This window comes from Pseudorasbora parva, chromosome 18, assembly GCF_024679245.1.
Source record: "Pseudorasbora parva isolate DD20220531a chromosome 18, ASM2467924v1, whole genome shotgun sequence".
NCBI lineage: Eukaryota > Metazoa > Chordata > Actinopteri > Cypriniformes > Gobionidae > Pseudorasbora > Pseudorasbora parva.
In genome coordinates, this window is record NC_090189.1 from 29,373,201 (window position 1) to 29,390,832 (window position 17,632).

General features: G+C 35.4%; 2 protein-coding genes across 2 annotated transcripts in view; both read left to right on the forward strand.

Annotated features, from left to right (window-relative positions):
• The first annotated feature begins 898 nt into the window (after positions 1-898).
• dynll2b (dynein, light chain, LC8-type 2b) lies at positions 899-7,770 on the forward strand. The gene is made up of 3 exons (XM_067423437.1): positions 899-1,057; positions 5,532-5,668; positions 7,238-7,770. The coding sequence occupies exons 2-3, from the start codon at positions 5,537-5,539 to the stop codon at positions 7,373-7,375; spliced, it is 270 nt and encodes an 89-aa protein (XP_067279538.1). The 5' UTR covers positions 899-1,057; positions 5,532-5,536; the 3' UTR covers positions 7,376-7,770.
• Positions 7,771-12,545: 4,775 nt separating this feature from the next.
• Positions 12,546-17,632, forward strand: part of heatr6 (HEAT repeat containing 6) — a 30,280-nt gene continuing 25,193 nt past the window's right edge. Inside the window, 5 exon segments of the mRNA XM_067423346.1 lie at positions 12,546-12,873; positions 13,967-14,074; positions 14,155-14,295; positions 14,390-14,505; positions 17,233-17,347. Of these exon segments, the coding sequence (XP_067279447.1) occupies positions 12,580-12,873; positions 13,967-14,074; positions 14,155-14,295; positions 14,390-14,505; positions 17,233-17,347 (774 nt within the window). The 5' untranslated portion in view covers positions 12,546-12,579.

Below are 17,632 nucleotides of genomic sequence, written 5' to 3' on the forward strand. Positions count from 1 at the left end.
CGTGATCCCTAAAATAATTAAAACTAATTATTTGAAAGGCAGGGGGGTGTGGGGGAGGGGAAGGAATGATATGGAGACCAAATGTACCAGCAATTCTAGAATCACCCATATGTAGTGTCTTATGCCTGTCACAGTAGATTGAGGTCATTTATCGGTATACAGATGTTCAAGTCCGTCTTTTGTCAATAAATCAGATTAATCAAATTAAATTCATATTGTTAGTGGACTAATAAGGGTTTTTCAATGGTAGGACAGCTGATAATATTCAATGGCCGATATATCGGTATATCAAAGTAGTAATAGATTTGCTTTTGCATGTAGCTGTGGATTATGTGCACTCATTGAAAAATTATGAAATTGACCTTTGTTAACTCCAAAATTGAACGGTCTACACGACATTTAAAGATAAGGAATATCACTACAGGAACCGCTACATACAAATTTGACCTAATGGGTCTCCGGTTTCACCTAGTCCCAGATTATCTACATTTGAGCTGCTTTAACTGAAGAAACGTGCATTATGTTAAAATAAGTCAGAACAGTTGTTTTGTCTCGAGATGCACATCAATCTTTTTTTCTTCTTCTTCTTACCAATGCATGTTTATAAAAGCTACTTGAATGTCCTAATTGAACTAAGGCCTAATCCTGGCTTAATCTAAACCCTGTTTGTGAAACCAACAGGCCATTGTGGTAAGTAAATCCAGTAATACCTCACAGGAATCAATACCTTTGGCCTGAGCATGTGGTATGGGATTCTGAATCCAGACGGGCCCTGGTGCATTGTGGGATGAAATAAAATGCGGGCAGTGAGAAGCTAGTGGAAAACGCTCGTAACACGCGGGGAGAGGCTCCGCGCGAGCCAACCAGAGAGCCGGTGCAGTGCAGTGGGCGGGTCGCCTCGGGTTTCGTGACGCGAAGTTGGATGTGAGTTACGAGCACAGCCGCATGGGTAGAGTTACTTACGACTGACATAGTGGTTAGTGAAGTCAAGCGTGAACACCGCGGCTCAAAAAAGCCTGAGCTAAACAGTATTCCAGTGTAAAAGCATCAAAAGAGGGTGAGCAGTGTGGATTTATTTACTATGCATGCATCCGAAGTGTTGACCATATAGCTTGTGATGTTGTATTTAAACATTTAGATGCATGTGTGGGGAAGTTTAGTAATTAGTGCTGTATTCAGATGAAGCATCATGGACGCAGCACGAGCCGCTACCTGTACTTTGCAGCAATTCAATAAGGCGTTCGCATTTGACATCATTATTATTGTTGGATGCGGAGTTCATGGACGTTTTTTAAAATAAATATTTAGCGCATATTGTTTTTATAGTCAAATAATCGGGCGGTGGTGTGAGATTAAAGTTACAAGTGCTCGGCGTCTAGAGAAAAATGTTACGTAATTCTGCCAATCAGGAGAGCGCGTTGAGCAGATGCTGAGGACATCGCCGCCGTACGGCTTTAATGGACTCATCTGTGGAGACCAGAGTCCAGCCAAAGCCTGTTTTATGGCAGCACTTAGCTGAAAGTTACTCCAATTTGCCTTATATCCAATAGCCACAGCTTGCAACAAATATCAGTCTTCTGTGATTCCCTCTCCATGACCTATTATCAAAGGCAGACACCTGTGCTTTGTGAATTATTTATTGTGCTTTGCAGCATAATTGACTTTAATTCTGCCCAATGAAATTTAATTCTTAACTCGTGCGTTACTTGAGGAACTGCTTGGGACATTCGGCCATTTGTATTTGTTTTAATTTCCCGATAATCGGTCTGACTGATATTTTTACACACTTTTTTTCCCTTTGGTTTTCTGATCTGACGAGAAGCTGCAAAATCTGATAACAATTCTTTGTTTGAAAACATTTTGGAATTAGCATGTCAAATAACGATAATACAAATATTAACTATAGGCCTGCACAATGTTTTTTTGTTGTTGTTAAAGCTGCAGTCCTTAACTTTTTGCACTCTAGTGGTTAATAAACAGAACTGCACGCGTTTCGCGGAAGAACATTGCAGCTGGAGCTACTTCTCTCTGTTTATGTCTATGGCGAATCACGCAGTGACTGCGCTCCTCCGCAGCAGTTCCTACCAGATCGGTCTGAAATAGTCCCAATAAAAAACACTTATTATAAGTGAACCAAAATGATTCAGGGAAAGACAAAAACACGGTTTGGAAAATGGATTCATGTTGTAAATTCTCAGATAGTTTTTGTAAATCTTGAACACAAAAAAAAGTAACAAACAGCAGCTTTAAGCAGAAATAAAACGCTTTTCAGATTTGTTTTTTCCAAACATGCCTCCCAAGTGCTATTGGCCAGTCAAACAAATAGTCCCGCCCCAAACTTATGTGATCAGTTGAGTCACTTTTGATATTAACATTGTTTAAACTGTTCAGGGAAATTAAATTACACTGTAAAAAAAAATATTTTGATAAAAAGTTACCTGGTTGCCTTAATTTTGAGTTCATTGAAATTAAAATTGAGTTAATACAATGAACATTTTTTGAGATTCGACAACCTTTATTAAAATATTATTAAAAGATTTTGTAAGCATATTGGGTAATTGTGTGTGTGTTTTATTTCTGATGACGCAGTGAAACATGCCAAATTGTGCTATTTCCATGATTTATCAAAAAAAAATGTATGTGGTTCAGATACAATAATATTTTGAGTTTCTATTTATTAAACAAATTTCCTTCATTGTATCAACTCAAGTTTTTAATTTCAATAAACTCAAAATTTTAAGGCAACCAGGTTACTTACTTTAAGTTAAACCAACAAAAAAATTTACAGTGTACAAATGTATTTGAGGGTATGATACACGACAGTGATGTACTAAAACCAGAAAAGTGTTTTTCTTTATTCATGTATAGACGACAACGTTGTCAAATAAGACTGTAGACTGAACGTGTAACAAATTTACGTTTTCATTGTTTTCATACAGACAATAACGGTATTGTTTTCAAAAACCCCGTTTTCAAAAGTTTGCGTTTTCAGCGCTTCAAAACAGCATTCAAAACTTAGCGTCAAAGCAGTCATGTAAATGAATGGCCAAAATGCGAGCCCCTCTGTAGTTTTATCGGCATACTTAACGGGATAGAAATAATTTGCATTCAGTAAACTGGCATTTAGAATTAAGAGATCAGTGAATATGGTTTTTATGACTCATGAAGCTAAAGTGTGTTATTTAACTTTCTCCTATCTCCGCTTGGCATGCAGATAAATCTAAAAAATGTGTAAAGCAATTTGTATATTATCAGTGCTGTTAAATTGCTTAATCGTGATTAATCACTTCCAAAATAAAAGCTTGTATTTACATAAAATGTATACATGAAAATATGTATTAAATATATACATGTATATGTGAGTATTAAAATATGCATAACTATACACAGTACACACACAGGAATAGGAGTAGATGGAGGCAGATGATTCGCTGTGGCGACCCCTTGAAGGGAACAGCCGAAGGAAAAAGAATACACAGTACACACACACACACACACACACTATGTAAACACAAGCTTTTATTTTGGATGTAATTAATTGCTTTAATAATATGAAAATTGCTTTTCACATAATTTAAGCGCAACCCCCATCCCAAGTATCATTGGTCAGTTGGAAATAAAAAGTCCCACCCCAAACTTATGCAATTGGTTGCGGCAGTTTTGCTATGGCTTTTAGATTTATCCGCATGCTAAACGGAGATAGGAGACAGTTAAATAACACACTTAAGCTTCATGAGTCATAAAAAACAATATTCGTCGATCTCTAATTCTAAATGCCAGTTTACTGAATGCAAATGATTTGAAATGTCTCTGCTGTAGATGACCTCTCTGTTGCATATGCATTAGGCCTTGGGTTAGTTTCATTTCAGTAAACTGAGCTGGATAAAGATCTGTGCTTTCTCATACGTCCCTCTCACTCGCTGAATGGATTTCATCAACCCTTTCCGTCTCCTGGGCCCGACACAGAGTGCCTGAGAGTCTTTTACAGAGGGAGCTGATTGAGGTGGCCTCCTTTTTGTCAAATCATGACTGCACGTTTTCATTTTTAGTAGATGCACTAGTTCCTTAATAAGCTGATTGGAAAGAACGATGACTCCGTAAACTCAGACAAAGTCCCAGAGCGGACCGTTTACATCTGTTTTTGCCTTTAAAAGAACTGACAAGCACATATAGTGATTTGGGCCCATATTTATTTATTTGTAAGTGACATGCGAATATTTCAAAATTGTAAAGTTGCAGTCTTGGCCAAGAATAAAGCAACAGCTTTTGATGTTAGTAAAGTTAATGCAGTTTTTACAGAACGTCATGTGCTTTGGGAACTCTTTTTATTTTTATTTTATTTTTTTAATTATGATATTTAAGTTTGTCCATGTCAACATAAAATACTATCTCTCCATGATTTTAAAATAAGAAACAATCCTTTAAACAGTCAAGTAATTTTCTGATATTAAAACATATCATCACAACTAAATGTGCAATCAACTATAATGTAAATATCCAAATTTTACTTTTTCGTGTAACTTTTTCCTTATTTTGTAACCATTACGAGCACAGGTTGTAATTAAGTTTGTGTGTCTTGTAATTAACATTGTGTATTGTTAAATACATAAACTAAGCACATAACATTATTATTATTGCTGTATATTACTGCTATACGAACATTATGATACTCATCTCTGGTTGATAATCGAATACTTCATAATTTGAACATTTGAAACAAGCATTTTCTATGCTGCTTTGAAACCGTATGTATTGTGTTATAAACTTGAATTGAATAAATAAACTTGAACTATAAGTAAGACATGGGTAAAGTGATAGTTCACCCAAAAAATTTAAATGGTTTACACTTTATTTCAAGGTGTCGTTGTTACAGTTTAATTATATATTTATGTACTGAGTATGAGTAATATTAATTAACTACATGTACTTACTATAATGTTAGGGTTGGGTTGAGAGGTTAGTTCCATGTAATTATGCATAATTTTGTGTTATTACTATGTAACGTGTAACAAGGACACTGTAAAATAAGTGTTACCTGAAAATGTTGTCGTCATTTACTCGCCCTCATGTTGTTCCAAAGCTGAGTTTTTTCTTCTGTTGAACACACACAAAAAAGATATTGTAAAGATTGTTGGTAACAGCTGATGCTAGCCATTGACTTTCATAGTAAGAAATAAAATACTATAGACAGTGGCCACCGTCAACTGTCTGGTTACTAACATTCTTTCAAATATTGGTTGTGTTCAACAGAAGAAAGATACTCATACCGGTTTGCAACAACATGAGGGCGAGTAGATGACGATTAAACATTTTTGGGTGAACTATCCCTTTAAGAATTGTTGACATCCTGAAGCAGCATAATTGGCTTAACCAGTTATGGGGCGGGATCAAAAATTCTGTTTGATGACCGTAGTCACACCGTTAAATGAGAGAGTTTGATATTAAAAGCACAGGTAGTTCCTTGTTCTTCTGACTTTATAACAGATGGTCAGTGAATCTCCTTTGCGTTTTCTCTTTCTTCATATTCACAGCCATCATGACTGACAGGAAGGCAGTAATAAAGAACGCTGATATGTCTGAGGACATGCAGCAGGATGCAGTGGATTGTGCCACACAGGCCATGGAGAAGTACAATATTGAGAAAGACATTGCTGCATATATCAAAAAGGTCATCCACTGAACGGTTATGATTGACACCTCCACAGACTTCATCAACAATATTTTATTTTTAAGATATCATGTCTTGCTTCTTAGAAATGTTCAGGAAAGCAAGGGTCAGTTATATCAGTTATACATTAACAATACAACAAAGGTTAGACTAGCTAATGCACTTCCAAACTTATGCTCAGCTAAATGTTTCATTGCCCCTCGTGTTAAAATGTATTGTGTAAAATTAAATTTTAATGACAAGTGTATGTACATTATTAATGATTACTTTGCAGCGCTTGTATTGCAAAGCCATTACAATATGTAAATACATTAATATGGTACTATACATTTTATAGATCTGAGAAGTTTGAAGACCCCTGCACTCCTTTTTGGCTCTGTTTACACCTGGAATTAAAGGGATAGTTCACCCAGAAATGAGACTTTGTTTATCTGCTTACCCCCAGGGCATTCAAGTTATGGGTGACTTTGTTTCTTCGGTAGAACACAAATGAAGATTTTTAACTCTAACCGTTGCAGTCTGTCAGTCGTATAATGCATGTCAATGGTAACGATCTATGAGAGGAAAAAAACATACACATACGAATCCATATTAAGCACTGCAGCCTGCATGTCTTAAAACATGAAACAATTGGTTTGTGCGAGGAACTGAACAGTATTTATATATATTTTTTTTTTATAAATACTGTTCGGGAATGTGTCTGCCTCGTCTACTTGTGATAATGCACCATGTCCAACAGCCTTGAGCGCGAGAGATCACTTCACGGTGATCAGATCACGGAAGTGATCGCGCGCTCAAGGCTGTTGGACATGGTGCATTATCACAAGTAGACGAGGCAGACACATTCCCGTTTACACCTGGTGTTTTAATCCGTCTCTTTTGTCCACTTTCAACCACTTCTGTCCTGATTTTTCAAGGGGAGGGTCTATGGGCGGGTAAATGGATGGGCTTTTTCAGATCTTTCGATCTAATGGACAAAATAAGATCACGCAATTTACATATGAACGCAACCGGAGACAAAGAACAACACGTGGAGAGCAGCAGCTTTCGTTTCTTTTCTGACAGCTGCAAGATCAATACTGTGAGTGTGTGTTAGAAGTCAGGAATGGTGAGAGAAAATTGTGTCTGGTACGTTTTTCGTCTAAACTTAGGTTGACAAAGTTTAAACCTTGGTCATTTGTGGATGTTCGAAAGCAATTGCTCAAAAGTGGACTTTTAACTTTTAGACCTCGTTTACGTCCGTATTTAGTGTCATCCACTTGCGATCCGGTCGACCAAAATGCATCTTAATATCAGGTGTAAACGGAGACTTTGACTTCAAGGCCAACCTCATTCACAATTATTCTGAAGCTTGGCATAACTAGAAAGATGTACATTTTTGTTTTGTTTTTATAGCAAACATTGCAAACAAATGCTTGATTTTTAGTTGTTAAGCTTATTTTCTTGCTTATTTTTATTTATTTATTATACAGGGTTTGTTGAGGCCCTGTGATTGAGAACCACTGTTCTTGAATATTGAATAATGTTGGTCTTACTAAAGTATACATTACTGTTCTTGCTTTTCAACAGGAGTTTGATAAGAAGTATAATCCAACGTGGCATTGTATTGTGGGACGGAACTTTGGCAGTTACGTGACGCATGAAACGAAGCATTTCATCTACTTTTACTTGGGTCAAGTGGCCATTCTACTCTTCAAATCAGGCTGAGAGGAAGTCTGTCGTTTCTGAAAGTTGGACATCAACTCCAAACCTGGACTGTGATGCACTGATGGCTTGAGCCACTCTCAGATGACACGCGCGCACACACACATGCATACATACATACATACACACACACACACACATGCGCTTTCCTTCTCTTTCACATACACACTCATGAATTTAGCTATAGAGGCTGTGCATAAATGCATGGACCATGTATATTATTTAATTTGTATATGTTGCATTACATTAACCTTTTTTGCTTTCTGTAGTTGCACGAGATGACGCAACAAGATGATTTTTGTTAGTTTTTTCCAAGTCCAAATTTGTTTTGCACTGAAGTTGTACAAAATGCTTTGACCGCTGCCTTTAAAGTATATTAAAGAATGAAATGTCATACATATTTTGGGTAAGAAGTGATTTTAACTTTTATTTGTAAATCCAAATATAGGATTGTCTTTATTTGGTTTCTAGTTAATGGCTGTCCGTTATATGTAAAAAATTACCCCACATCCTTTTTTTGTCTCTTTTTTTTTTTTTGCGCCATAATGTAACATGATTAATTGTCTTTATTTGCATCCTAGGAAGTGCAGCTCAAGAATGTAACAAACTTCACTATCTCAGCAGACAAGGGCACTTGCTGCATGCATTTTTGCTGAGGTAGGGAGTAATCAGGCTGAGTTCAATTACTAATGAGCAGACAAGTCTGGAAACGGGGCCATTAATGGCATACAGTACCTCTCGAATTTCAAGGACCCATTTACTAAAGGCGTTGCTGCTTTTTATGCACCTCTTATGAAAGTATATATTTAAAAATGTCAAGGATCGCCCTCGCATTCCCTTTGTCATGACACAAAAGCCCTCCTAGGTGAGTGCCAGTCCCACTAAATATTTGAAACGGTGATGAGTAAAGTCTTCTGTAGCTCTGCCTATTGAAGATAATGCGCTGTGTACATGGCCAGACATGTCCATCACTTCTAATGTAACGATGTAGACAGTCAGAGGAGAGACAAGAGGCGTTCTACAACATAAATGACACAGCATCACGCTCATAAATAGAACACTGCCATTATAAAACCCCATAGAAAATTCCTGAGGGAACCAATCTTGGCCCCTACCATAGCCTTATATTACTATATAAAGTAATATAATATAAGTAATATAGCCCCCATGTCAGCTTTTGACAAGCACTATGTTGAGGTAGGACATGTAAAAAGTGGTTTGTCTTTCAAATAGCTTTTTGCAAAATAGCAAAACAAGTTTACGTTTGTTAAAAGCCATGAACCAAATCAACCAGCTACGAGGTCAATCACAACGTTACAAACTTTGATTTGAAGAATTTGAAATATCTGACAAGACAAAGGTACAAGAGTGCATACTAAACGGCTTTATGGGGGGAAAAATACAATCCCATTGTGACTGACAAATTTTTTTTTTTTTTGGGGAGGGGGTAGGTGCTAAAGTTCTTTGGGTACCTTTTTGACGTGATTCCCTGATTGGTGGAGATTTCTCTGTGGAATTATGGGTAATGTAGTTTATCACCAGAAATTCCCCTTCGTTCAATTCACAATTGTTTTAAAATGTTATAATGATGGCTGATGGTTAACAACCTCGCAGTTCATAGGTCTGTTTTTAATTATTTATAATGTATTATTAAAATCAGATCCAATGTGGAGAAAATGAATGCGAGTTTTACTTCTGGACACACTTCTTGCATTATTTGGAAACTTGAGATGCCATATAACAAGACAAAATAAAACTAAATTTGCTCATATATAGATGGATGTTTTTTTTCCACTAGCTCGCCGTTTTGACTGGTCTGAAATCAATATTTTTTTTATTTGACTGGTCTAACCTTCTGGGTGCTACTGGCTTTGTACATGCAGGACATTGTATTTTAGTAAATTTCTCAGACACCATAAATGTCAATTGCCAGAATGTCCTGCAAAGAGCACATTCGGGGCTTTTCAGAGATACCATTTGTTTTGAGGTTTCACTATGAAAAAACATTTTTAAAATGCCTGAATTATCAAATTTAGCACTCTTATGGAATATGACCATATTTTGTCATAATTTAAATAATGACTAATTTTCAAATGGTTTGTTATAAATTAACATCTCATGAAGATATTATGAGGTTTCCAATAAAAATATGACTTTCAAAACAGGGCATGGATTTCATACATGTCCACTGTAGAGACACCAGGACTTAAATCATGTTTATCGGGCATTTTAGGAGACACAAGTGAATAGGGAAGGAAATTGCATATCACTGTTCCAATAAAATGTTAGATATTATTATGAAAATTTTACTAACTAAGTAGTAGTAACATTTTCATAATAATATCTAACATTTTTACACTTCTTTTTTCACTACATGTTGCTACAAGAACACATTGACATTGGAAAACCCATGTATGGTCATTTTACCCACCTACTATAAGTAAAATTGTATTTCAGTTAATTCTGTTATATCTTGAACATATTTGAGAATCATCTTTAAACCATTTTTTAAATAGTAAATTGGAGTAAATTGGGACGCAGCATGACCGTGGTAAAAACGTGTTTGAAAAATAAATGGTAGAGAGAACATCTTACTGTGTTCAGATGAGTTGTCTTCCTGCAGAGCATTCTGATTTACAAACGTATGGAGTTTTTATTGTAACGTTTACCTTTTTGCCACATAATGTAGAGCATACATAAATTTAGTAAACAGTGCACCCTTAAAGTATTCACAGCGCTTCACTTTTTCCACATTTTGTTATAGTAGTCATATTTTTTCCTCAATTCTATCCATAATGACAATGGGAAAGAAGTTTGTTTGAAATCTGCAAATTTATTAAAAATAAAAAAAACATCTCAACAGATTTCAGATCTCTCCAGAGATGTTCAATTGGCTGTGTACTTAGGGTCGACGAACCTTCACCCCAGTCTGACGTTGAGAGTGCTCTGGAGCAGGTTTTCATCAAGGATGTCTCTTTACATTGCTGCATCTTTCCCTCGATCCTGACTAGTCTCCCAGTTCCTGCTACTGAAAATCATCCCCACAGCATGATGCTGCCACTCCCATGCTTCACTGTAGGGATGGTATTGGCCAAGTGATGAGCGGTACCTGGTTTCCTCCACACATGACGTTTTCCATTCAGGCCAAAGAGTTTAATCTTTGTTTCATCAGACCAGAGAATTTTCTTTCTTGTGGTCTTTGAGTCCTTTTGGGAAACTCAGGGTGGGCTGCCATGTGCCTTTTAGTGAGGAGTGGTCACTCTACCATACAGGCCTGATTGTTGGATTGCTGCAGAGATGGTTGTTCTTCTGGAAGGTTCTCCTCTCTCCACAGAGAAACGCTAGAGCTCTGTCAGAATAACCATCAGGCTCTTGGTCACCTCCCTGACTAAGACCCTTCTCCCCCGTTCAATCAGTTTGGCTGGGGTGGCCAGCTCTATGAAGAATCGTGATGGTTCTAAACTTCTTCCATTTACGGAAGGCCACTGTGCTCATTGGAACCTCCAATGCTGCAAAAATTGTTCGGTACCCTTCCCCAGATCTGTGCCTTGATACAATCTTGTTTCAGAAGTTTAAAGAAAATTCCTTGGACTTCATGGCCTGGTTTGTTCTCTCACGTGCACTGTTAACTGCAGGATCTTATATAGACAGTTATATAGGCACAGTGTGTGCCTTTCCAAATCATGTCCCATCAACTGAATTTACCACAGGTGGACAATCAAGTTGTAGAAACATCTCAAGGAAAATAGGTGGAAACAGGAGCGTCATGGGCTCATTTTTGAGTGTCATGGCAAAGGCTCTGAATAATTATACGTGTTATAAAAATAAAAAAAATTCTAAATACATTTGCAGAGATTTCAAACAGACTTCTTTCACATTGTCATTATGGGGTATTGTTTGTAGAATTGAGAAGGGAAAAATGTATTTAATCCATTTTGAAATAAGGCTGTAACATACAAATTTAAGTGCTGTGAATACTCTCCAGATGCACTGTATATGACTGACTGGTATATTACCTCAGAGATAATATTAGGTAGCTAACCAGCACAGACGAATATAGAAGGTGACCAGGTTTCTGAAATGGGGACATTTTAGTGGTCAAAATATCACTGAAATCTCATTTGTTATTTATTCATAAATAATAATAATAAAAAAAACACTATTACAATACATTTTTTATGTATAAATGTGTTATTATTGTTGTGAGTTCCCTAAAATAAGTTTAGTTTGATTATTTAAATTTTTGGTCTGGCTTTAATACAATTTACCCCACCCGCAAAAAGAAAAGAAAAAAAAATAATTCACACAATGAAAACAGTTAATAGTAGCTAATAACCATTGTAAATAGCAAGCAGTTTAACACAATATTATAACTAAATAATGACTTCACGAAAGAAAACAACCTAAATATATAATAAACTATTATTAAATATTATATAAACAAATATTTCTACTTTATTTAATATATTCACTTTCGCAAGCTTTACAGAAATTAATAATTTCAAATGTGTTTTTTAAATTTCAAATAGGCTTACGTTTGTGTTTCAAAATTAGGCCTACTGACTCCTTAATTGGGCTTGTTATTTTGCTTGTTTGGCTTTCAAGCAAAAAGTATGTGTATTCTGAAAATGTATTTGGTGCAAGTGTAGACTGATTGTTTTTTAAATCATTATTATTATTATTTATTTTGATGTAGATATAGTTAAGGTGTGTGGAAATTACTGCGTTGTGACTGCTGAACGGACGTTTACAATTGTGTATAAAGCACATACATACAAACAATAAATACTTTAATTTAACAGGAATAATTAGTTACTACCTTGAAAACGATAACGATGTTTCTTTTTATATTTGATCTCGTCGAAGTGGAGTCAGCGACAGCGTAGCTCGCAGCGCCATCTGTTGGTCAAATCACTACACGTAACGTACACGGTTCCAGGCTGCTGTATGCTGGTCAGGCTTTTTTTTTTACAATGTATTTGCAGGTTGTTTTGAACGAGCTGTAAAACTTGCACATTTCCGGGGACAGAAGACCAACAACAATAAAATAAAAGAATAAAAAAGTCTGGTCAGCATAAAAGTTAATAGGAAAAGTTTGGAATAATTATTTAAAAAAAAGACTTTTAATTAAAAAACAATAACTTCCTTTTGACCGCGGATGTAGTTCATGGTAACCATAGTAAAGCCGCTATTTTGACCCCGTAAAGATGGCCGGTAAGGCAACGTTTTTTGATGCGAACTTAAGTTTTTCTCCTAATCGCAACACACAGGGATTTCAGTCCGCCTCGCCCGATACATCAAGGTTTGTCCCTCTATCAAAATCACAGCATGAGCTCGACGGTTCTGCGCAGGCGCAGGATCAGATCAGTCGCTGCTCTAATAAACTCCGATCTCTGAGACCGTCTGACAGCGCGACTCAGAAAACTGAGCTCAACTCACTGTTCGACCAGCTCATCTCAGAAAACTACAGCAGCAGCAACCATGACAACATTCATCCAGAGGTATGACCGGATTTATGCTGTTGTTCTCAATGCTGTCAAACCCAGGCAAGCTATTAGTCAACCAAAACATTGTGTCATAGTCATTACCTAGACTACATGTGTGTACATCGCTTCGATACTAGGATGCTCAGACATGCTGCCTATGTAGACATGAGACAACCGTTACAAATTATTATTCCAAAATTCATTATACAACAAACGACGCAAAACAAGATAGAAACTTGCACATTTTAAAAAATGAATATAACTTGTATATCAACATAAATATACCACTTAATATACAAAGCAATGAAATGTTAATAAGACAAATGCATGCATATATACACTACACTATAGCAGTCTAAATGTAAATATGCATATCTACAAATAAACATGTGCCGGTCGAAAGTTTCGAGTAATTCAGATTTTTTTTTAAATGTTTTTGAAAGTGTCTTATGCTAATCAAGAATGCATTTATAAAAACAATACAGTAAACTATTGTAACAACTTAAAAATGCCTTTTCTGCTTTGACATATTTTAAAATGTAATTTATTCATGTGTTGACACAGCTGAATTTTCAGCATACATATTCTTCAGTGTCACATGACCCTTCAGAAATCATTCTAGTAAGATTTTGTGCTCAGTTATGAATTAGTAATGCTTATTATTATTATTAATATTATCAGTGCTCAAAACATTTTTGTCTGCTTATTATTTTTGTGGTGATTGTTTCATGATTCTTTGATTAGAAAGTTTTGATGACCGTTAACAGCATTAGGACTCTTTTGTAACATCATAAATGTATCTATGCAAATTTTAAATTGTAATCATATTTCCCAATATTACTGTTTTTATTGTATTTTTATTTCATCTTATTTTTTTACAAAAAAATAAATGCAGTCATGGTGAGCATAAGAGAATTCTTTCAAAAATATATTTAAAAAAAAGTAATTCCAAAAATTTGACAGGTACATGTATATTTGAACATATACAAAAATAAATTGTTACGCATGAAATAACAGAAAAAAATAAAAATAAATATAAACTTATACAAAAAATACATAGGGGTTGTCCAATATGGCTTTTTAAATGAACACCTGTCATCTATCATAGGTTGTGTGTGAGATGCTTACGCAAGCAAGCCGACTGGTTCCTCTCAGCCAAGAGCATCTCATCATCAAATTGTGCCAATTGATTCATCAGCTTTTAAACCAGCTACAGGTACTTACACTATGGCCATAAATGGCCTCCTATCAAGAGACGTAATCTTCTGAAAAATAATCCTGTGTTACTGCTTACAGATAATAGTGGATGAGCATACACTTGATGTTTTGGTATCGTACTGCGTGCGTGCTCTGCGCACATGCAGCTCATGGACTCACCCGGAGGTGTTGCTTGCCCTCTCCTCACTGGTCTACGGCAATGGATCCAAATGTCAGCGGGTAGGAGCAACAAATCTGGCGACTGGCACGTATTTTTTTTTTTTTTTTAAAGATGTTTTTAATTGAATCATCTTAATTTTGGAATCCTCTCCAGCATCTTCCAGAGCTCCTTGGATTGAGTGGTATTCTGGTGAGCTATGGTGACCCCGATCAGCCCGACATAGAGCTGCGCCGCTCGGCTGTGCATTGCATAGCTAATCTGTGTCTCAGGTGAGGATGTCCAGTGTCTTGAGAATGAAATCATGTAATGAATCCAGACTTATGACCGGCTGCTGTTTAATATCGATTTAAAATTTAGAAATGTAACTAACAGCTGGAATGCACCTCACGACTTTTAGTAGATGCAAGTTGCCAAAGTCAGGGCTAGTCAGCAGATTTTTGGCAGTGAAAATTGTTTAGCCTATCACACAAAGTTTTTTTCTATGATTCCATACAGTTGGAGAAGATCAGACATGTTTGATTTTTCAGCCGATTTAAGAACACATTTTGTTTTCACTATTTTACTGTGCTGAGCATAAGAGAGCATAATAAAACATACAAACATTTGAATAGACAACTGCTTCACTGTGCAGGTATTTGCAGCAATTTTTGTTTAACATTTATTTTTTCAATTTTTAACAATTTTTTCTTTTAGTTTAACATTTATTGAATATTTTGATACTACATACTTTTTGTGAAATAATTATGGTCCATTAATGACCACTTATATTTGTATCGTTTATATTACAATTAGTGTAGTAGTTAGGGCTAAAATAGAGAATTCCATTGCAAAGAAACAAATAAGTCCTTTCATTTGTAATGCCATTATCCACTAAGTGCCTGTATGACCTAATAAATATACATGTATCTAGTCTAGTTGCTCAAAGTGTTGCAGATCATAACTGCTTACTTATTTTTAGGTTTTGCATGTGAATACATATTCAGACATGATCAAGCACTAGATTTCTTTAAATGTGACATTTTAAAACGTTAATGACTTGTATCCTAATATTTTAATGATACTTATAAGCACACACAAGTAAAATTAACGAATGTGAGCAAATATAATTTAACCCAAGAAGTTTAAAATAGTGCTAAAAATTCAAACGTATGTTTCCTTGTATGTAAGCTATATTCATATGAGCTGATACTGAATAAAGATTGAAATCGATATTTGTGCCAATCTAACTAATTACAATACACTATTTGGATTAAGGTATAAGTTATACCAAGTTATTCTAATTCATAATTAATATACATTAATTATAGCTGTAGTTACTTGCAGTTAATATAAGTACATTGTAAAATCATGTACACAATAAGTACATTGTATGATTACTTTAAATGTTAGTATATTTGGGACAAGTAGGACTGCCTTTTCTTCAAATAAAAAAAAAAAAGTAAAATAATTACATTTAAACATTTATGATGATAAATGGATATTCTGTTTTTTAGATATGCTAATCATAATGTTACATTTTATCTGTGTTTTTAAATGATTTAATATTTATTTATAATATTATATATTTATTTATAATATTTATTTATTTATTATACTATTTTTAAAGATTAACTTTGAATTAGATGATGGCAATCTCAATGTAAAATATATTAAATGTCAGCTGATATGGTACCAATATATAACATGCCTCCATTATTTTCAACATTCGATAATGCTTTACAATGAGGTTACATTAGTTAACATTAGTTAACTATATTAGTTAACATTAACTAAGAGTAATAAATGCTGTAGCAGTGCAGTTCATTACTGTTAATTTCAACACGTACTAATACATGATTAAAATCAAAAGTTGTATTTGTTAACATTACTTAATGCACTGTGAACTAATGTGAACACAATGAACAGCTGGATGTTTATTAACTAACATTTAGAAAGATTAGTAAATACTTAACAAATGTACTGCTCATGATTAGTTCATTTTAGTTAATACATGAACTAATGTTAACAAAGGAGACCTTATTATAAAGCAGAGACTTTTGAAAAATCTATAAAAATGAAAGTTCTGTCGTCATTTACTCCCTCTCAAGTTGTTTCAAACTTGTATGTTTTTCTTTCTTCTGCTAAACACAGAAGAAGGTATTTTGAAGAATGTCGATAACTACTATCAACGGTTTGATTATTGACTTCCGTAGTGTTTAATAGAGTTCTAATTGTTGTTAAAGGGTTAGTTCACCCACAAATTTGGTCATTAATTACTTACCCTTATGCCTTTTGACACCCGTAAGACCTCCGTTCATCTTCGGAACACTAATGAGCATATTTTTTGTTGAAATCCGATGGCTCAGAAAGACCTCCATTGACACCAATGTCATTTCCTCTCTCAAGACCCATAAAGGCACTAAAGACGTTACAAAACCCATCTCACTACAGCGATGCTATGAAGCCACGAGAATATTTTTTGTGCCAAAAAAAACCCCAAAATAAAGACTTTCATAGGGATGGCCTGTTTCAAAACACAGCTTCGTAAAGCTTCAAACTGTTATGAATCAGTTTATCGAATTAACGGTTCGAATCATGAATCGATACGCTGAATCATTAAGCTCCGAAGCTTTACAAAGCAGTGTTTTGAAATCGGCCATCACTATATAAGTCTTTATTTAGGGTTTTTTTGCGCACAAAAACTATTATTGTCACTTCATACAATTATTGTAGATCCACTGTAGTGAGATGGACTTTGTAACAACTTTTTAGGGCCTTTTATGGGTCTTGAGAGAGTAAATGACATTGGTGCCTTTCTGAGCCATCGGATTTCAACAAAAATATCTTCATTTGTGTTCCGAAGATGAACGGAGGTCTTACGGGTGTCGAAAGGCATGAGGTAAGTAAGTAATTAATGACAGAATTTTCATTTTTGGGTGAACTAAGCCTTCAAAGTCATCACCATCCTTGGTGTGAACAGACATTTACAGTGAAATGTCAATTTGGTTGTGTACTAGTGTTCCTGGTCAGCCATATTTAGAGGAGCCATATAAAGGTGTATGCTATGGAATCCTCCTGCGGACACTGCAGTCCCCCAAACCGCCTGATGTGGAGGACATTGTCTTCTGTACAGTCAGTACTGCATGTTTTCTGATGTTGCCAGAACTCAAGGCACGGTCACATTAGCCAAATTTAGGCAAAGTCCAATTTCTATCGTCAATAGTGTACCAATGTGTAAAGCAAAACTCACATTATCACTTTCAAACCGAGTAGCTTTCTGCTGGTCAATGCGGCACATTCATGTGACCAGCTTGAATGTGTGTAAAATCTGAGTAGGGACACTTTTCGCCCTCAAACAAAACTCGATCGCATGGATTCCTATTGAGATGACTGTATTTTGTCTAATAACAGTAAATG

Coding starts and splice junctions, on each gene's coding strand:
- dynll2b (XM_067423437.1), top strand. CDS start 5,537: ATGACTGACAGGAAGGCAGTAATAAAGAACGCTGATATGTCTGAGGAC. Junction 5,669..7,237: donor TTGCTGCATATATCAAAAAG/GTCATCCACTGA, acceptor GCTTTTCAACAG/GAGTTTGATAAGAAGTATAA.